At 39.7% G+C, this 22401-nt stretch overlaps 1 protein-coding gene across 1 annotated transcript in view; it reads left to right on the top strand.

The window, feature by feature from the left end:
- Positions 1–5086: 5086 nt before the first annotated feature.
- The window catches only part of LOC150085006 (homeobox protein SIX6-like), a 32298-nt gene continuing 14983 nt past the window's right edge, over positions 5087–22401 (top strand). The window contains exon 1 of the mRNA XM_090376432.1: positions 5087–5664. Coding sequence (XP_090232558.1) covers positions 5099–5664 — 566 coding nt within the window. The 5' untranslated portion in view covers positions 5087–5098. The remainder of the gene's footprint in view (positions 5665–22401) is intronic.

The following is a 22401-nucleotide window of genomic DNA, read 5'->3' as shown; positions in this document are numbered from 1 at the left end:
CCTCTCTCCTCCGGTACTTCTCACAATTTGCTACAGGCGCCCACTGACCCATAGATAAGTTCGACTTGGCCATTATGCCCTCCCCTTTCACAGTTTTCTATGGACTTAACGCTCGCCCATTTGTTCGAGCTGTGAACAAGGTCATTACTGGATGAGGGATCATGAGCTTAAGTCCACGAGCGAGGGAACAGCACTTAACAATATCTGGGTTCAGTCAGGGTGTCAGATTGGAGCCGTTGGTTTTCTCTGTGTGAAAGCGGTTGGTCCTTCGAGATCTGTTATCTACCAGTCCACATTATTATTAGTTAAAAATGTAATTTTATCGGTACATCGTTGGGCAGGAGTGGGCAATATGTTGCTTTTCTTCCAGGATGCGCATGGATGGTAGGTATAGTTCATTTTCTACATTCCAAGAGTGTCCGGACACTTTTGTTTACTTAGTGTACATTGATAAAGCATCATAAATTTTGCTATTGCTGTTAATCCACTGAAAGAGATTTTTAACCCAAAACTACTCCAAAAGAAGAGACTGTCAAGACCAATATTTATTAATAGATGGAATAGGAGTGATTATTGTAGGTTTTTACATTCATTGGCCAAAATATTTTTTGTAATTCAATTTCTAGATGAGCCACCATTGCCCAAATTACAGCCTTCATCTATGCATGGACAGTTGAGTTGATTATTCTTCCACCAGGATTTTGTCAGTTGCTGTATTGTGGTGGTTAGAGAACTGTCCTTTACAACATATCCCAGACATTCACCTTTGGATTTAAATTTGGAGGACAGATTATCTGTTGACTTCAATTGCAAAAGGTTTCTAATTTTATGGTGAATACGTGTAGTGATTGAACTATTTCTCTTTGATGATACAGCTCTGAATCACCAACGAGAAATTTGACTACTGGGTGGCTAAGCAAATTTCACTCCCATAAAGTGATTAATTAGATTTTGCGTTCCTTATAAAAAGGAGTGACCCTGGAATCGGAGAATTCGAGTGTTTGCTCGCCCATCTTACTTTTCGTCTTAAAGGAGTGGTTGAAGTGGTAACTCCAATTCAACTAACCAAGTCCAGTAAAGTTTCCTTTAAAATGTGGCCTAAAGGTAAAGTATTTTAATTAAATTTTACCACACGAATGCCATTAGTATAACTGCAACCTTCAGAGAGTATCAAAGATAAAAAAAATTCTCAAGGTCCTCTTTTCACAGAATCACCGTTTTGAACATTGCAAGGCGTTTCCAAGATATCTACCTAACTCATAAGCTTAGAAGTTTCAAATTCGTTGAGATTATCTCATGCTCCCCATAAATCTCGTGTGACTGGTATCTCCCAGGAGCATGATAAGCAAAGCCTTGAAGGTATACCTCCATCTACTTCCCAATAAAATCAATATCTTCATCGACTGGAACCATAAGACTATCAAAACCGTCTTGATTTCGTCCAGTGGATGATTGACAAGGTTGCTCAGTCCCCAAAATGGTTATCTACCATCCTAGGTATTGATGCAAAGTACCTTCACCTTTATGGAGCTGTGAAAGGTACTAATTGTCGAATTTGGGGTAGAGGAAACCCTCGATTGTTTATTGAGGATGGTGCTACGCTCAGAACCAAATTTTCCATATCCCTGGTCTGCAAGATCGTGCAATCTATCTCCAGCAGACTTTTAATTGTGGAGATATCTGAAACACCATATTTGCAAGATTTGCCTTCTTGCAAATATGGTGTTTGTAGGCAGTGAACTGCAATTCGTGGGGAGGTAGTGTATATTCCATTGGAAATGTTGAGGGCAACTGAAGAGAACAATGCCCAATGCCAAGTCTTGATTGTTTATCAGAAACGACTGGTGGGAAAGTGGATATCTGCTCATCAATAAAGATAGGCAAAAAATGTACCTTTGTATTAATTTTTAAAATTAGTAGATTATCTGGCCACCTGGCGATAAAATTTCAAACAAATATTTTATTGTTTAAAACCTCAGTTGTGCGCGTGTTGTGACATTACTATCAACGATGGACTCTGATTTGTATATTTATTATAAACGTATTTTTCTGAAAAGTGGGATGAAATGCAAATGGTCTTCAGCACATTTCTCAACTATCAGCAACATTTTTAAAGTCCTCTCACGAATCCATTGAGAGATATTCTTTCTAGTGTGGGGTTAGTTGTAGAGGGAGCTATTCAGAGAATGGGTTTGTGCGTAGGTTACTGTAAGCTGTAGAAAAAGTTCGTGCATTGTGGCTATCAACAGTTAAGGATTCTGGGTATCTTGTGTTCAAGTATCATCTTGGCTTCCTCGCTAGAAACTGCGATCGTGAAAGGACAAAGACGAGAGGACCTCTTCTAGGGACACACTTCCAATCCAAGTGTCGATGAGTGTCAGGAGAACGCCTATTCTAAGTCACTGGTATTGTGGAGTACCCTCAGCCTGACGTCTTCAAAGAATCTTAAGGAACAAATTTTTTCTCCTACGCTCTCTCTCTCTTTCACTCCACTTATCCAAGTATTTTTTTTTTTAACAACTCTTTAAGATGCAGAGTGAGTTGGTGAGGAGATGATTCTTTTTGTAAAATAGTTTGGTAAATCGTAGTGGTGTTTGGAGAAGACAATTTGGCGCATCAGAAAATTCAAGTTCCGTTTGTTTTTGTTTACAACGTGGTGAGGAAACTTGGCCTTACCCGTTAAGAGTAAATAAATCAACCTTTGAATTACCACCCCTCAAATTTTATGTACAAATACAGTATGTACACGTCCACCTAAAAGTTTGGAATCGCAGCATATGAGAAAAGTTTTCGTTAATTTTTTTTTTTGAAATTGGCCATGGCAATGTCAGGTTTGATGTAAAAAACAATACTACAAAGTATTGAAGAATTTACAGCAAAAATATGTTGAAATGATTGATATTAACAACCATATTGATTTTTCATCAAAATATCCTCCACGAGATTTTATCACTGGCGATTATTTTTAAAATAGTGTCTTAACTAACATTATTCCAAGCGATCTGCAAGGTTTCCCATAAATTTTGTGAGGATGGGCAGACTTCAAGGAGACCTGACAGTCTAGATGTCCCACAAAAACTTTATTGGGTTTAAGTCAGGCGACTGGGCTGGCCACACCATAATTTGCAATAATCCCTCCTGTTGTTTAAGCCCTAGAAAGTCCCTGCTCAGCTTATAGCTGTGCTTCGGGTCATTGATTTGTTATAATATGAAATTTCGTCTACAAAAGTCGAAGTCCAGAGGATATTGCATTATGTTCAAGAATGTTTTTATAACCTTCTTTTCGTAAAATTTCTTCAAGTTTGACGATGTCCTCCACTCCATAAAAACAGAAGCAACCCGAGATCATGTGAGTACCGTCATCGTGCTTGATCCAAAATTTTCAAATTTGGATTCAATCCCACATTTTTCCTTTCCTCAATTGTCCAGTGTTGATGGCCCACAGACCAATCCAACCGTTTCTTTCGATTTTCTGGTTTTAATAAGGGTTTTGGGACCGCTAAATGACCATGAAGTCCTGTTTTTAAGACGAAGTTTTTCAGTGGAATGGGACAAGAGAGTTTCTCTCTTTTCCTGTTGAACTCAGTACAGCTCTTCCTGCTCAAATTATATTATTACAAAAACCTCTGGAATCATCTACAACACTCTACCACATTTAAGAATCTACAACGTTCTGCTAGATTCAAGAGTTCCAAATTTTTCTGCAATATTCTAGAAATTTCTTGTTTACCAATTTTAATGAAGATTGGTAAACAATTAAGTCCTATTTTAATAAAAACTCAGAAAATTAAGAAAAAATGACACGTGATCCAAAACTTTTAGGCCGGAGTGTAGATGAGTGAAAACAAGAAACTATCATTGGGCAATAGCTAACAAAATCAAAACTTTTCGTTTAAAGATTGTTTAAAAATAAGCTAAAAGTTTTAAAACTGTGAAAAAATATCAAAATTTGAAAATATAAACATGGAGTCTAAATTTTAATAAAATTGCAGCTCCATTGTAGAATCTTGAGAATTCCAAAATCTCCATTTCTGTTTATTTAAGCATAAAGATGGGATAATCGGTATATTAGGGTCTGGGCTTTAATGGGCCTCTGCTATACCCGAGGCACAATTCAAGAAACATCCCCTTGAAAAGCATTTGAAACTTAATTAGTTCATCAAGGTCCTGCTCAAATAATCGAATCTAAACTAGAGTATTAGGACGATTAGTTTCGAGCGAATTTAATTAATTTTTACAAATGAGTAAAGAACTGTAAGTTATTTTACAGATAAACAATTCGTAAACAGGTAAAGATTTACTTAAAATAACAGTAAATACCTATAAATATTTACCGCAAAACAATCACAAATTGCTGTAAATATTTACTGTAAAATAGTGGTAAATTGCTTTAAATATAATCAATAAATTACACTGTCCTGTAAAAGTCCTTAGAAATTGCTTTAAACCATCATTACTCTACCAGTTGAAGTCTGTTATTTGCCTATCAAGGACCATATCGACAAGTCAGACCCCCGTACGCCTCCCCCTAAGCAACTTACTCTTTCCTCTCGATGACGGTTTAACAGGCGTCTCCGTCCAACGCGAGAAACGCAGCGTGCAATGTATCTGCCTCATTCCGAGGATCCATTATGCGTGATTGGCATTGCCGACATTGACTGACGGAGAATGCGCGCGGACCGAGCCAATGAGCAGCGTCTTTGGCGCAGCCGAGTAACAGAGCCCCAGCAAATGGGCTCCCGTTACACCTTCGGAGAGCGAGCGGTCCGCACGAAGCTGGCGAAGATCACTGACACCGCTACGGTCGGCTCAGCCCCACCCCAGAAATCCGTCACTAATGGCTCTGTTCCACGATCAAAGCGGGAGGGCGAAAGATAAAAGAGATCAACGCTGGCTACCCTCGCGACTGGGTCTTCAGAGCAAAAGTAGACGGCGATCGGGAAACTCGCGCCTGCGCTGCCCCTCCGTATGCCGCAAGTGACCGGGCGAATCGACTAGTTCAGTTGCCAACTGGCCCGCTCAGTTCGTGGAGGGGATGGCTAGGGACCTGGTGCCCCCCGAAGTGCCCTTTTCGCCCAACTACAGCCCCCCGATTTTCATGTTTCCTTACTTGACTTTCACCATCGACCAGGTAGCGGCCGTGTGCGAAACCCTCGAAGAGAGCGGAGATATCGCGCGCTTAGGTCGTTTCCTGTGGTCACTGCCCGTAGCTCATCCCAACTGCACGGACCTTAACAAGAACGAATCTGTTCTGCGGGCGAGGGCCCTCGTAGCGTTTCACACGGGCAACTTCAGTGAGTTGTACTACATTTTGGAGAACCACCGGTTCGGCAAGGCATCGCACGCGAAACTGCAGGTGATGTGGTTGGAGGCTCATTACCAGGACGCTGAGAAGCTGCGGGGGAGACCCCTGGGTCCCGTTGACAAGTACAGAGTTCGTAAGAAGTATCCGCTGCCTCGTACGATCTGGGACGGCGAACAAAAGACGCACTGCTTCAAGGAGAGAACGCGAAATATGCTCCGTGAGTGGTATCTGCAGGACCCGTACCCAAATCCGACTAAGAAACGCGAACTAGCCCAAGCAACTGGACTAACTCCGACCCAGGTGGGAAATTGGTTCAAAAATCGTCGACAACGGGACAGAGCAGCGGCGGCAAAAAACAGGTCAGTCTCCTAAAATTACTGTTCAAATTTTAAAACAATTTTTTTTTTCTGGCTTTAATGAAATTTGAAATTTTATCCGTGGTAAATTTTAATAGTGAGTAGATGGTCCGTCTGTTTTGAAAGAAAACTTTTTTTCATTAATTTTTGTTTCTTTGTAGCACGCGCTTGCTTATTTTGATCTACTCCAGTCACGTTACTCTAGCTGTCACGTGAAAATAAAATCGGCCAGTTTCTCACGAGCAAAATTCATAAACAAATAAAAAATCGGTCAGTTTCTCACAGGCAAAATTCATAAAGAAAAACAATCGGTCAGTTTCCTCACGAGCAAAATTCATAAACAAATAAAAACATTTTGGTCAGTTTCCTCACGAGCCAAATTCATAAAGAAATAAAAAGAAATCGGTCAGTTTCTCACGAGCCAAATTCATAAACAAATAAAAAAAAAAAAGGGTCAGTTTCTCACGAGCAAAGTTCATAAACAAATAAAAACAAATCGGTCAGTTTCTCACGAGCTGAGTTTATAAACAAATAAAAACAAATCGGTCAGTTTCTCACGAGCTGAGTTTATAAACAAATAAAAATCAATCGGTCAGTTTCTCACGAGCAAAGTTCATAAACAAATAAAAACAATTCGGTCAGTTCTCACGAGCCAAATTCAAAAGAAATCGGTCAGTTTCTCACGAGCAAAATTCAGAAATAAATAAAAAAACAATCAGTCAGTTTCTCACGAGCAAAGTTCATAAACAAATAAAAACAATCGGTCAGTTTCTCACGAGAAAAGTTCATAAACAAATAAAAAAATATATTGTTGTCCTCGCGTCACGTGAATGCCAATTTCAGAATGAAATCGAACCGTGTTGATACCTACTTTAGCAAAAGATAAACTTTTCACGCATTTACAATCTTTTTCAGGGTTCTTTTTTATTATAAATACCTCAAAATTGAGTTTAAAATATGCAAATTTTAGCCACATATTAATCTAATGAGTAATCCTTTTTGAGTACAATATTATCAACCGATAATAACCATTTAACGAACAGACCAATTTCAGGGACGCTCTGAAAAACTAGTTCGCTGCTTATAGTCTGTGATGTCGGTGGTCGCAACCATCCCTGGCGAAGACAGCGAGATTCATCACCGAGGGCTACGTATGATTTATTCCGTCCGGAACGTCGCCTCGTTCGCCCCGACATTAAATCATGAAGCGAGGGGAGGTTTTGCTGTCGGCACGTGCTATGTTCGTCAGGGGAACTCGATTGACACTTCCACATATTTAAGTAACACGTCTGATGGCAAATATTGTCCTTAGGGGGAGAAAATGAGGGGACGAGCAGCAGTGAGCAAAACTTAGGGTTCAGAGAAGTTTGTTAGGTTACTAGCACTTGACCTGTATGAATAATGACGTAAAAAGGACCTCAGAAACCCCAAGGGGTGACGTCAAAAGTTGCTAGTAGAGCACAAAGGGAGTTAGTTTACTTAGAAGATGGAAGTGTCAGAGAGGGGTGTCCATTTTTGGATTTCGAGGGATTCCGATATAGCGCAAATGGATATCCAATTAGTCTGGATGAAAAGCAACTAGTTTCTTAGAGGGGGCAGCCAACCAGCCCCCGTTCAATCAAATTTCTTTTTTAGCAACATGCACCAGTAAGGTTGGCGCGCTTGTGTTTCTGTAACCGCTTTTATAGTGACCTTATTTATAGCGGAAAGAGTTGATACATTGACAGAAGTTATTCATAAAGATCTCGGCAACGCTCTGGTACTTAAAGCCTGGAACTGTCAGTTAGTTCTGTTGGTTCGTGCAAGACAGTGTTTGGCTAACCTCCGAGATCGCTTTGTGTTAACCCAGTATCCTAAATTTCTTGGAGTTGATCGATTAATCTTGAGTTTACAGTTTCGATCTGGTTTATTGTTTTTTCCCAGCCAGCGTGTGAAATTGATCGATGCTGGTTGGATGTCTCGATGAATCAATTATTCTGTAGAGAAATGTTCAATCATTTTCAATGTTCACGCGTCGAAGTTCATCGTGGAAAACGGGTCAACGCAGACTGGAGTGAAGAGTCTATTTCGGTTGCCGATCGAAGGTGTAGCCAGCGGATATTCTTGGACATCGAAGACTGATGATTGGAAATTCAGACGGTGGGCAATTAACGGGTTTCGGATTTGTGGGCAGCATTCGGGGAAGGAGTGAATATCGCGAGGTTGTAGAATATTACCTGGAGGAAGAACGTGAAACTTCCACCCCTCTGGCTTTCCCCAAGTTACAATTTTCCTTCTTGTGTCAGGAACTGTTCAGAAACGAGTAATTATAATTCGTATTCTGCAAAGGTTGTCTTTGACGAGCGATATACATTGGCTGGTGAGCGAGTGCGGTTTTGTTTTGGATGGAGATGTTGGTGTGAAAAAGAGCTGGTTTAGCCAGTTCCAAACCAAACGGGGTTTTCGGAGCAAAAGGGCACTTCCCCGTGTGAAGGTTGTTCAGAGCAGCAGAGAAAATGTTCACTCGTTGTTATTCTGCCGAAAATTGGCGTTAAATTTAATCAGACATTCAATTATGACGTCACGCATTCAAACCATAAATCAAATCGGTCTTCCTTAATAATAAGATTTCATACTGTTTTCTTCGTCTCCTCTCTTTATGTCTTGCGTGTTTATTTTTCTCTCTTTTTTCTCCCCAGTTCTCTACTCGATTGTCTCATTTTGCCTTTCTCCTGTATTCCTCTCCTCTCCTCTTCTGTCTGTCTATCTGTCTCTCTCTCTTCTTCTGTCTGTATGTTCGTATCTCTCTCCCTTTTTCTGTCTGCCTCTCTCCTCTTCTGTCTGTTTATCTATCTCTCCTCTCCTTTTTTGTCTGTCTGTCTCCTTTTCCTCTTCTGTCTGTCTGTCGCTCTCTTCTCCTTTTCTGTCCATCTATCTGTCTTTCTTCTCTTCTGTCTGTCTCGTTTTCTCTCTCTTTCCCTTCTCCTCTTCTGTCTGTCTGTCTATCTGTCTCCCTTTCCTCTCCTGTCTGTCTCCCCCTCTTCTTTTCGCAGTTTCTCATCTTTTCCCCCCTCGGCTTCCATTTCTCACATTTGCTTCTCTCTTCGTTCATTTTCTTGTTCTCTGTCCATTTCTTCTCTGTTTGGCCTATCACCTCTCTGTCTCGCTCGTCTATCTCCACTCTGCTTCTCCTACCTAATTCGTTCTCATTTTCTCTCCTTTTTTCTTCTCTATTTCTCTTTCTTTCTCTGTTTATCTGTACTGTTCTTCTGCCTCTCTCTGTATGTCCTGTCCTTCTTTTCTCTATCTATTTCTTTCTCATTTTGCCTTCTTTTTCTCCTTTCTGTTGACTCTTTTCTTGTCATTTTCTCTAATTTCTACTCCTTTTTCTAATTTTTGCTTCGTTTCTTCGTAAATTTTTCATTCTCTCTCTACTCACTTCTCCTTTGTCTTTTTCCTTCCTTCTGTCTCATTTCATCTCTGTTCAGTCTATTCCTGTCTCTTTCTTTCTCCTTTTATCTCTTTTCTGCTTTTCCTCTCTACTGCTTGTGTCTCATTCATTTCTTCATCTTTGTTCCTGGTTCTGTGTCTTTTTCTATTTCTCTTTCTCTTTTCAGTTTATTTTAAGGTCTGTATCTCCTTCTGGCGTTCTATTTCTCTCTTTCTTTGCTCCAGTTTCTCCTTTATCTGTCCTTCATTTTTCTATCGCTGTCTCTCTCACTCTATACCTTTTTCCCTCTTTCTTTATTTCCTTTCAATTTGTTACTTCTCCTTTTTACCCTTTTAATTTAATTTAATTTCCTGCTTCTCTCCTTTTCTTTCCTTCTCTCTTCTTCTTCTTCCTCTTTCTGATACAGCTACTTCACTGTTTCGCTAAACTGTTGGTTTTTTCTCTTTCTTTGTGGAAACCCAAATACTAAAGCTATTAAAACCTATAAACCATGCATGGATGGGTTGAAGTTTCAGAAGAGAGGAAGATATTTGAGATTGGATTCGAATTTCGACAGATTGCAATACAACAGAAGGAACTTTGTTCTAGAGAATAGAAGTTGAAGGGATAAATAAGGAAAAGAAAAAGTTGGTACTGGAAGTTTGGAGCTGGATGCTGACTGCTTGTGGAACGTGTTCGAACTGGTTTTGAAAGGAGCGGCGAAGTTCTAGATGCTAGTTGAGAAGAACAGTGTCCGTGGAAGCGTTTATAGAAAACATCAGAAAGTGAATGTCTATGAGAGGGAGTGGACGACTTTGTGAGAGACGGGTCATTAATTAAACTGACTGCATTCTTTGAACAGAGTCTAAAAGTTTGAGAGAGCCTTTGGGGGCACTACCCGGATGTGGACACGACATTCCAGGGCTCAGAAGAGAGAGAAGTCAGAACTATAATGAAACAGGACTACTTTAGAAGAACTGAAGTTAACTGACTTTTCTTTGTCCCACTGGAGAATTACTTGTAGATTGGCATTTAAGGAACTGATGGTGAATGTTCAAGAAGTTGAAGGTGATTCTCATGTTAATGGTAGGTAATGTGGTACCATTAGCAAAACTATGTACAGTTCGTCTAGGAAGTAGGTCTTTAATATAGAAGAGAAGAGATTGGGAGAAAGAACTGAACCTTGCACACCAACATTAGTGAGAAGTCAGTAGACAGAGCCCCTTTTACCATTAATCAAACTTTTAATCGATATATGCAAAAACGAGCAACAGAAGTCAAGATATCACGTGGATCCACACTAATGGAATCCATATTGTACGGAATCCATCATCGATCAGATGGAAGGTTTCGAAGTCGTTTAATAGATAGCGGTCAATGGGGTTCCCATTTAGTTTTGAAAAATGTTGGTAAGTGTAAGGGGCGAGAAATGGAAGGAAGGAATTTGTCAATTCTTAGGGAACTGACTGGATGCGAGGAATTTCCAAGCAGAAGGGAAAAACATCAGTTGAATAAGAAAATGTAAAAAGGCGTTTTGAGAAGAAGTGGAAATATGCCTTCAAAATCTGGAGATATCTTGACATCAAGATCTTGTCATCAGAATCTTGACATCAAGATTCTTTTCCTTGCAGTTTGGCACGCTTCAAACTTTTTATACCAACAACGTCCTTTCTCTGGAGGGTAATGAGTTGGAGATTTGGTTGAGAACATTGAATAGGAGGAGTTGTCTTGGAGTTCCTAGATGTAATTTTTGACAATCTGTTGGTTTCTAACCGCTATGCTGAAGAGTATGTCAAAGGACTGAAGAGTCCTCCGATGTCACCTGATTTAAACCCATGTGGTTTTCATCCCAATGATTATCTCCAACAGTGTATCAGAAGAAGAATTTATGAATCATTCTTGCGCTGAAGAAAGCGATTGGAGTATGTTCTTCCCAACTGCACACTTCGACTGAAACGTACTATTAAAAACGTTGAGGACGTATTTAACATTTAAGTTCTGTTTCTAAGGAATATTTTACGTTCTTCAGATGGATAAAATGTTGTGATGAACGAATCCCTTTTCTCTCTCTCCCTCTCTACCTACAAATTTTCTCCATTTTCTTCCCTCTACTTTATCAATCTATACATTCTCTCTATAAAATTGTTTCTATTGCTCTCTCTCACCCATTCTATCTTTCTGTGCGCCGTTGTGTGGAGAATAGGGCACATCAAATTACAATCTCCCGTACTTCCCACTTTAGCAGATGGTCACCCGAACCTAATTCTCTCCTTCCCCTTATCGTGGAAGGGACGAATATCCAGACATTCGCTGACACAACAGCGTACACTCGGAGGTGAGTCGAATAGGGACGTTTATCGATTTACCAATGCACACTACACCATTCTGGCCTACGAACAAGCGCGCACGCACACACAAACATACACATACACCCAGCAGGGGGTGGAGAAACGGACGATGAGGGTTGATAAGTTGAAAATAAGAAATTAACATAGTCCAGGGTTGATGAGTAATGTTTCAGTGTTTGCCAAATCACAGCATCACTTGGCACAAGCGAACAGATGGGGACGAAGCTCTTAGCGACACTTGCCCGATTGGCGTTCGTGGTCTTTGCTCGTGCAGCGGGCTCAGGAGTAACGAGATCGGGCAATCCACTTACGGGAGAAGTGTGTATGCGTCCGCATCACACCGACTGTATCGTTCTTGAGCCTCGACGAGTACACGTTGCCGGAGGCTTCACAAGATCTCTGTGGGCGGAGGTAAATTTACCAGTGGGTGTTTTTGCCACAACCGGGGGCTTCGAGGGCATGGGTGCAACTCTTTATCCAGCAGGAAGTCACAATTGGATTCTTACAAGCTCAGATAGAGTGGAGAGTAAGAGTCAGGATGTTTGTTTAACACAGACCTACCGAAAAGACACTTAAGTACAGTGGTGGGCAAACAAACCGCTTCCCGAATGTCCAATCTAGAGTGTCTTTAGAGGAGGTTAGACTTCAGGAAAGTGGCTCAATCCTTGGTGAAATAAATTCAAAGTAATCAGTATTTTTATTTCGGAGAGGAATTTTTTTAGGTCTCACCAGTGATCAAACTAGTTCAGCTATAACCATTGGACCAGTAACTGGTCATTACGAATAGTTCATTTCGCTGCAAAGTGCATCCAGATATTGACCATCAGTAGAATCCACCGAACAAAGATGAACTATCGCAAGATGGGCAATTCCAAAGACTACTTGAGGTGGGCCCATCTTTGCAAGGTGGAGTATTCCTTAGGCTATTAAGGAAAAAGAGATGGACCCTTTTTTTGCGAGGTGAACTACCTCATGGATACTACTAAGGAGAAAGATAAAGATCTTCAACTAACTAACTTAACAAATCGAAGCGTTTGTTTCCAGGTGGATTTCCAAACTTTAAAATATCAATCAAGAAAGCTGATCCAGCTGCTGATCTAGTTAATTTTGTAGATTCGCGAAGCCTTCTTTCTGAATTCAATAGACAAAATGAAAACTGGGGTTTCCTTCCTAAGAATTCTAAGACCATTTTAATACAATTACTAGGAAACTCGTCAAAAACTGAATTCCTTTCGCAGAGATGTTAAGCTGAAAATGGCTTACACAAAATCTTCAGGAGCGCCTACACACGAGAAGGAGAAGGGAGGAACGAAGGGGTATGGAGTGGGGGGGGATTAAACAAACTCAGCTTAAGCGAAAGCGTAACTTCGTAGCTGAAATACGTCTTCAAACAACCCCGAAGCCAAACAGCGTCTTTCCAGATTTGTTAATAACTCTTTTTAATTCAAACCATCTGCAAACAAATTCGCTCTCAACTCCACAATGCCGACTGAGAGTACGTGAGGGAGGGTCATTTGTAGAGGGGGGGGGGGTGGTGTAGGCGCAGAAAGAAGAGTAGAAGGAATGCACGTTACCTGCAGCTATCAGAATGAGGAAAATTTCATTTCGACTTGTAAATGAGATTGTAAAAATGGAACACGCGAGGCGACTGCATCCCCCTGGAGTGCAGATACGGAGATCGCAAATTTAATAAAGAATATTTGACCACCTTCAGATATTCCGGCATCTTACAAGAGTGTCTGTTTGTTTAGTAGAAGAGTTCGATTGTGGAGTTTAGGTGCTAATTACATCAAGTGGCCAAAGTCTGTGTAAGGTTTGGATTAAGAATTTAAACAAATTATATCCGGGCGAAGACACGTTACATAGTCCTAAGAAGGGACACCAAGCGTCTTTCTACGGTCTTTTTTTGTCCTGGAAAGGACATCTCCTTCATACTCAAGTCTACAATTTTAATGAAAGACATTATAAAACCCATCAAAGTCTTGATCGTTATGGAAACACTTAATAGATGGCTACTTCAGTATCAAAACCAATTCGACCCGTTCTAATTAAATTCTCAACAGGTTTTGTGGGACTTCAATTTGGATGTGAATGTTTTCTTTGTGTGGTGAAAACTTCAAAAGATAATTATTTTCAAAATTGTCCCCCAAGTTCCTTATGTAGCAGACAAATGGCCACGATGAGTTAGTATAATTGGTGGACACAATTATTCATTCCATTGCTTGTCAGATTTCGAGGATATTAGGAGTTGATAGAAGGGACCAGCCAAAATGTGGCGTTTTATCATTGGAGGGTAATCAAAGAGATAAAAGACTTCAGTATTATACCACGTGACTTATGTTTGATGTATTAATATCTTTTTTTAATGATATCTGTAATACATCAAGTACCACCAATTGTTTATTCGACCAACTGGACGTCGGTCGAATAATTTTTCAGATTCAAGTCCTCTTGAGACTTGAATCAGCGAACCCAGTGATTACGTCACTGTTGGAAACATTTATAGGACTCCTGTTTTCTAATCATCTTTAATGTCTTCTGTTTTTTCCTGGATTTCTGACATGGTACGAAATCTTTGTGCATTGAGTGCAAATCAAAAGGAGCTGGATCCGAAGAATGCGAATGATGATCACAGTCATGTTATCTGTTTAATACAATCAGGAAATTTTTCGATCCTACACTATGGTCTTTGGTCAGTTCACTTATCTTTGTTGGATGAAAATCTCTACTGTCTATGGTTTTTCATCCACTGTCCTTTCCTGTATAATATCCCTTCCTCATAAATGTCACCATAAGTCCTGCAGCGATCTGTTTTCTCGTTGGAATCTTCAATTGTCTGTTTCAATATCCTCCCTCTCTTCTCATTGGCTGCTGGATTCAATTAATTATTTCGATTACCACAGTTTTTCCCCCCTTAAATGAAACCATCTTGGAGCCGACGACTGTATGACAAAGAAACACGGTCGATAATAACTTAATAGAAGAATAGAACGAATGTAGAACGTCAGATACTCGTTGTCTTTTGCAAAACAGCGTACATCACATTCAGCAAGCAATTGGGTCCTCAAACAACGCATTCCAGCTAGTCACTTATTCACATATTGGCAATCAATATTCACACAGAAACCACCCCGTTGAGCAGCAGGTGACCCATGTCATAAAACGCTTGACGTGACACCCGCTGAGGGCTGTAATTACTTATCGCCCGGAAAGGACACTTTTGAAACATTTCGGGCCGGCTGTATTGAAAATCGATCGGGACATTTTCCAAATGAACTCACCAATCTCACTGCTTTTCTTCGGCCAGGTGCAGGTCAAACTATGGTGCCCTAAGGTTAAAAGTGAATAGGGACTGATAGTAATGGATATAATGGATAAAGTTCGATTTATTAATTATCATCGATGGATTCAAAGGACATGAGTTGAATATTAAGGATTTTTTCCCAATTAAAACGCGTGTATTTTAATTGGGAAAAAATCGTTCAGAATCCTCCACGATATTAATGCATTTTAACACGAGTTAGTATTGTGCAATTGAAAAATACACACGCTGGCCAAAATATTAGAAACTTTTAGTTTTTCGATCATACAATGTATTCACAAGGTATACCACTCGTGGCATACTTTTATTTCCTTCGTTTTCTCAGTTTTGGTGCCTCCTAAACGTGTTCCAACACAGAAAATCGGAAACATCTGTTTCCTCCATGAACGGATGGAGTAAGAAGCCTCAGGAAAGCATTCAGTATATATCTGGTAACAAGAATTTGTGGTCACACCATGTGACAACTCATATTTGCATACTGTATGTTTAATTGTCTGCTGACATCAATTGCAAAAGGATTCTAATTTTCTGGCCAGTGGAGGTAATACATATGCATATACCATACCACTTTTGAAACGAAAGTACTCATACAACGGATAATTAGAACAACTGAAAGAGAAGTGGTAGGCAACGTACAATTGTGATTCCATTAGAAAAGGTAAATGAGGCATAGCAAGGTATTTTGGGGCGATTTACCAAAGTCGTTGGCACAAGAGTTGGAAGAAACTTAGGATGGTAGTGAGTGGACCTATCTTTGGATGACAATTCAATACAAGCATCAAGTAGTAACAGAGGCGGGAATGCCGATGGTCGGATGTTGCGAGTAGCAGCTTTGGAAAGAGACTAGGATATCTTGGTAGCTCCCTGAGGAGCTATTGTGGCCACCAACAAATTCCTCCAACTGCATCGATCTTGGTGTCTACGAGCGGCATCGAAAATTGTCATTCCCAAAAAGCCACTAATCCCATCCTTACACCTAGTTTCAGATTCTGCAGTCTTGGATCCTAAGTAATCAAATTCATCTTCTTCGACACCACATTTCAAGTGCCTCAATTTTGTTCCTGTCAACTCTTTTCAGATTCCATCCTTCACATCCATAAGTGGCAAATGGAAAAATGATCGAATCAAAGATTCTCAGTTTCGTCTTTAGGGGCAGATCTTGATCTCTCTCTCTATAATTTCGTCAGATCAGTGACCAACGTTTTAGCAGTCTTCTCTTTACATCATTTGAGCAGTCACCATTTTTATTTATTCTTGATCCAAAGTAATCAAATTCATCTTCTCCGATACCTTGTCTATTAACCTTCACTTTACTGGAACCGAAATTATCACCAAAGACCATAATTTTAGTTTTACTCACATTCAGAAACAGTCCTTTTTTCTTTCTTTGCTCACAACTCTTACCAGAGTTGCTTTCAGGTGATCTCTTTGGACTCGCAAATTAGCGTAGTATCATCTGCATAACGAAGTTTTTTTTTATCTTCTGGCATCAATCAGCTGCGTTATGTGGATTGGGAAACCCATAATAGTCATCGTTTGCTATAGTTTCTCATGTTGACCACAATCAAATGCTTTTGAATAATCTAGAAAACGCAAAACGATTGGACCTTTGAATTCTTTGCATTTTTCAACAATCAGGCGTAGACTTAAGTTCTGATCTCTGGTTCCTCTGCCCTTTCTGAAACATGCTTGCTCTTCTGGCATTTTGTTCTTCAAGTTTTCTTGAATTCTGTTTAGTATGATTTTAAGAAGTTTGCTAGCATGAGAAATCATGCTAATAGTCCTGTAATTTGAACAAACTTTCAGATATTCTTTCTTTGGTAAGGGAATGAAAATTGATTTCTTAGGATATACTTGACTAATACGCGAGTTTTCTATTCTTAGTCTTCAAAATGGAGTTTGGACTAATTAATAACTGCTTTACAATTGTTGTGAGGTTGTTGTAGGCTGAAAATGCACCTGGAGATTTGGATGCAAGCCGATTGTTATCTTGAATAGCCTTAGCACATTTATTGGAAAACGAAAGTTTAGGAGGAGGAGGGTGGAATAAATGATTTCATTCCTACAAGAAGAATTTCACTTGCTCGATCTGAGCAGACATTGACATCAGAAAATTTAAAAGAGAAATCCAAGGAAAAGGAGAATAGAAACTTCGCAGATCATCCCATTTCGCTTTCTTGTAATGCCAAACAACATGAGGATGAGATTGGCCACGGAAGAAAGGTTCTGTTGGAGAGGAGAAGAGACCAATACCAAGACCTCCACTCACCTCGACCATGTACTTACAAGGGATGTTCGTGAGAAAAAGGTCAAGAATGTTTACTAGGTGGTCCGGATAGTCCTAGTATTCTAGTAGGTAAATGAACAATTCATGCGAGAATTAGTAAATGCAAAAACCTCATTTCGATCAGCTGGGTTCATATAACTCGAACACGGAAGCCAACTAGAGATTTGAACATTAAAATTGCCAAAGAAAATTACCTCTATGTTAGGAGAGTTGAACTGGAGAAAGTCGAGTCTTAAAGAAAGAAAGTTAAAGAATTCCAAGTGAGTAGTGGAGTTTGGAAAACGATAGAGGCAACAGATGTATTTGACAGATTGGGTTAGAGGGGTTTTAAGCCAGTAATGATCGAAAAGGGGAAATTCCAAATTAGGAATTTGCTAACAAAACGAATCATAAAGCTAAGAAGGAGTGGTGACTGAGCCAACCGATAATTGAAACTACCAGAAAATGTTAGTGGAGCCTGGAAGACCATAGGTGTAAATGGACATCATTGGGATTAGAACCACATACGCGTACATAAAGAATGAGCTTAGTAAAATGTATTTAACATCCCTGAAGACAATGAATACTTTTGATATTAACATCACACAGAGATCAACGATTGATGACTGATTTTAGTTTGAATGGCTCTTCCACCTTTCAAATACTTGACGTGGATATTAATATCTTTAAAAGTATTATCAATTGCAAAAGAGTTGGGAAAGTCATTGATCGCCCAAGAATGACTGGACAACAATTTAACTCTATTGACTGAGAGAGCTGCATGTAGGACTTTGTACCTTACGATAGCCTTGTATGACCTACACTTTAAAGGAAACCTGGTGTATGTCCAACTTTTCCTCTCCCCTCACCAATAGTTTATAGTCCGAAATAACATTCCCAAAAGAAACGTTGTTTAGATGCTTGAGGGGTTGGCATTGGGGGACAGCTGTTAATGACAACTGCTGAAGGGCGTGATAGCTTATTTCTCGGATTGCCATTAATCTAGCTCAGTCAGCTGCCAGCGTTTGACGGCTCTATAAGAAACGTGATAGCTGCTGAAGCAAAATATTTGACCTTCGTGCGAATAAGCGCATTTATTACACTCACTTTAATGTTGTCCGGTAGGTGGCTCGATCTATAATATCTTCTCGAAGAAGATTGTTGGAACTTAGGCCTATCTTCGCACTGACCTCAACTGACTTTGAATTCCTTCAGAAACGAAATCTCGGTGTCCCTTAAACCCACATTGGTTCAGACACACGCTATTCGTGCGTCTACCAAACTTGGAGTATGAAAATTTATGCGTTCGCAACGTACGATAATTGACACCTTGGTTTACATTCTTGACAGCGTCGATTATCTAAATTCCATCTTCACCGCCTTAATCCACTCGCCTAATCCTCCCACGTGCGTCCGTCATATCTTTATGAAGTTCTCAACAAGCATTAGATTTATTTGGCAACCCTCCAGCGAAACTTCAAAAGATCGGATTAGCTGCTGGTAGAAGAAATGAACTTTTCTTTTTGTCCATGTTAACTGTTTGCAGTCACAAACACCCCTTTAAGTTTATTCAGAAGATTGGGTTGCCACTACAGACAAGTATACTTGAGCAAAAGAGACCTAATACGTGATTTAGGTTACAGGGCGTGCTGGATATACGACTATATACTGTTATAAAACTTAAGCCATTAAAAATCCAATAAAACGAATCCCTAATTGAGTTGCAGTATATTCTTTGGTATAATAATGAAGAAAACTCCACTTTCAAGAGAAGTATTGGACAAGTTCGTTCTTTCACGGTGTGAAATAAGTCCTCAGAATTTCTTTTCTACGCCTGCGCCTCAGCATCAAACACAAACGACTGGTAAAATCAGCAGAAGTCACTTTCCTTCATGAAAAAGCAACTCCACGCATTGCCAACCCAATTCAGGAGCTGCTTCATAAGATTAAGATAGGAGTATGGTCAAAGCAACTAAAGACATGAGGCGCCAGTGTATTCTGTCTGCAATTTTGTGCATGTTCTTCGACCAGTTCTTCTACTTGCTGGACGAAAAACTCTAGTTTCTGGAAAAAAAATCACGCCATTATCCTCTGAGACCGGCTAACTCAGCCACAGCTGTGGTTCCTTAAAGGTTTTTGAAAAGGCGATTCAACCTGCAATAGTATTAGTCATGTTAATATAGTGCAAGGCGATTCAACCCGAATTAGTATTAGTATTGCCATATAGTTCAAGGAAGCCACAGGCTTTTCTTGAACCGCTGGCTAAAAGAAAACTTCCTACAATCTAACGCTCTTCTTCTGTAATTTGAATTTATGGCCTCTACATCTTCAGGCATTCTTTATAACAGTGAAAATTCCGCCTTCATTCATTTTACTAATCCCTCTCAGAGCCTTATAAACTTCAATCAGGTCACTTCTGAGGTGTTGCCAAGCTGTGTAGTCCACATACTTGGAGTCTTTTCCCGCACAGTCACCCTTTTGCCACTCTCACCATGCGAGTTGCCCGTCTTTGGACCCTGTCAAGAAGCTCAATGTTTTTTTTTTTTTCAGATGAGGTCTCCATACTTGAACACAGTATTCCAAATGCGGCTTAACAATTGCCTTATACTGTACAGTGGGAATTATGACCTCCCTATCTCTATAGGACATAGTTGGATAAATCATTGATAGGGCGCCATGGACTTTCCTGGTTGCCTGTTTACACTGCTCAGGAAACTGGATATCTGCCCGTATCGTAAATCCCAGCTCCCTTTCTTTAGTGTTTTTAATTTCAGTCCCACAGAGTGTGTCATTTATTTTTGGGTTGCTATTCCCCAAATATAGACCTTGCACCTGTTCGAGTTATCTGGAGAACGCTGCTTGGCACTGATCATTATCGACTCTCCCAATCATTACGTCACCTGCAAATTCTGACATCACGTCCTTTATCCTTTCGTTACTATCGTTGATGAAAATCAAAAACAACAGTGGTCCAAGAATTGACTTTGGGAGTCTACATTTCTGACGTTGTCCCAATCTGAAGAATATCCATTAATCAGAACATTTTACCTTCAGCCTCGCAGCCACCCTACAGTCCTTAGAATCATCTTAGAATCTTTCCTGTAATTCCAAAATATTCCAGCTTATACAATAACCTCTCGTGAGGGGCTGAGTCACATGCCATGGTAAAATCCAAATAAGCTATATTGGAATTGTTCCTTACATCCAGCGCATGAGTTTAATTGTGTCAAAATAGCGTACCAAGTTAGTTAAAGATGATTTTCTCTTAAAACCATATTGGATATCATTCAGTATGCCATTTCGTTTTAAGTTTTCCTGGATTGGGCTCTTAATCATAGCTTACAAGATTTTCCTTACCATTTAAGTCAGACTAATCGGTCTGTAGTTACCGACTTCGCTCTTAGAACCACCCTTATGTACTGGCGATACTTCTCCAGTCCATGGAGAAGTACCAAAGTATGCAATAAAGCATTAGCAGAACACTGTTTCAACCACAGTTACTCTATCTTCATATAATCATTAAAGGAAGATCCATGCACACCAACATAATGGACACTCTAGTGAGGATCGAGATATAACAACTAATAGATCCCAAATCGGCACGATATAATTTGAGTAATTGACCTTGAGTAATTTACGTACTCAAGAATAATCCAGTCAATCCTGACAAGTAGTTATCTCATCATAAAGCATAGTATTGCGTCTACCATAAAACAGCAAACAAAAATCCATGCGGTGGAGTTTTGTCTGGACTGTAATTTCAAGGGCTGTAATGAATGAAAATTTTGGAGTAACTCCATAGAAACAGCAGCTAGTTGTTGACAACATATTAGCCAATGTGATCACTAGATGACTCGACCTTCCCTCATAACAGAGTCATTAAAATTACATGAATTCCTGGAATAAGTCAATCAGATCATGTTCTATGGGCTTAACAACATTAACCTATCAAGAAGTTCCATTGGCTGGATATTTTCTTTGTCGAAGTATCTGTTGCCGATTATCATACCACATTCAGAGTTCTTAGATGACGCTGTTGACCCATTCTCTCGCGCAGTCCATCTCAACCTAAGAAGACGATCTACAATTATTCATATCAAGATGGCCGTCTTAAAGTTGTCTGTACCTCCAAACTTAAATAGAGAGATCTAACGGACTGGTGACATTATCTGACTGAACCTCTTTTGTAGGTCTTTATAACCATTAAACCGAAACCATCATCCAGAAACTGCCATCCGTGCACGCGCTTCTTCTTTTCTTCGAACTCGTGTCGCAACACCCAATGTTTTTCGTAATGCATAATTTACAAAACTCAATAACCCGCCCACTTTTCAGATATTGGTAATAACAATTGGCCCGTTTATCTCCATCGAATAAGTTTTGAGCATAAAAGTCATCAGCAATATCCCTTCTGTTGTTAGATGCTTTGAATGGTACAGAAGCCCGGATGTACCATTACGTCCTTTGTCATAAAATAATAGGAAAAGACATGAAGAATTTATAGGGTTAGTTGTATCCCTTAGTAACAGTGGACCTGCAGCTATTATCCAATAGTCGATACGTTGGATAATGAATGTAGTTGTGTTAAAAGGGGAAGCCGGGTGTACCTTAATAAACCCTCCCCTTCTCTAAGAGCGTCTGCTCGGATCTCCCGACTTTCAAAGGGCCCAATGCAGTTAAAATTCATAAGTCATCACAATACCCAAGCTTCAACTGAACTACGCTTACGTTTTCAAAAGTTTGCGTGTCACCAGGAGCACTGCAGACTCGCATGCGCGTGGATACCCAAATATATTCTTCTGTGTCATAAAAGCTGCATTCAAATCTTGTTTTTGGACTTTAGATGTCGAAATACTGCGCGTATACATCCCTATTCAGGAACTTATAAATTCATTATGGATACTGAGTTCTGTTTATTGGACCTTGGATCCTTATTTTTTTAAAAATAAAGTTGTATTTTTATTTTAATTATAAATAATAGAATGTACCGTTAATATCAGTCGATAAACAAAACGAATTACTAATATTAATCGAAATGAATGTCAAGGATTCAATAATTGCCCAAAAAATAATCTTTCCACTCACTAGGAGCAGAAATTAATTCCAAGTTTGCTTATTACATCTCGGAGATTAAACTAAACGATGGTATTCATCAGAATCTGGGTCACAACCCTTGTTACTACAGCAACAGCTAAAGCAAACTTGAAGTACCTTGCCGAAGCTTTATGTATCTAATACAAACACAACTGAATCCACTGTGTATTTGGCTTTGACTGTGAAAACTGTCCAAGGCAAACAAGACACGAGTGTCGTTCTCTCCATCTGAGGATGTAGGATCGAGTTCAGGTAGCAGAGAGATATTCACAATGATTATTATTAAGAGAAACTCGGTTTT

The sequence above is a fragment of the Mastigoproctus giganteus genome, chromosome 6 (genome assembly GCF_048544385.1).
Source record: "Mastigoproctus giganteus isolate SK-2022 chromosome 6, ASM4854438v1, whole genome shotgun sequence".
Classification (NCBI taxonomy): domain Eukaryota; kingdom Metazoa; phylum Arthropoda; class Arachnida; order Uropygi; family Thelyphonidae; genus Mastigoproctus; species Mastigoproctus giganteus.
Note: the sequence above shows the minus strand (reverse complement) of the source record. Positions and strands in the feature narration are given on the sequence as shown.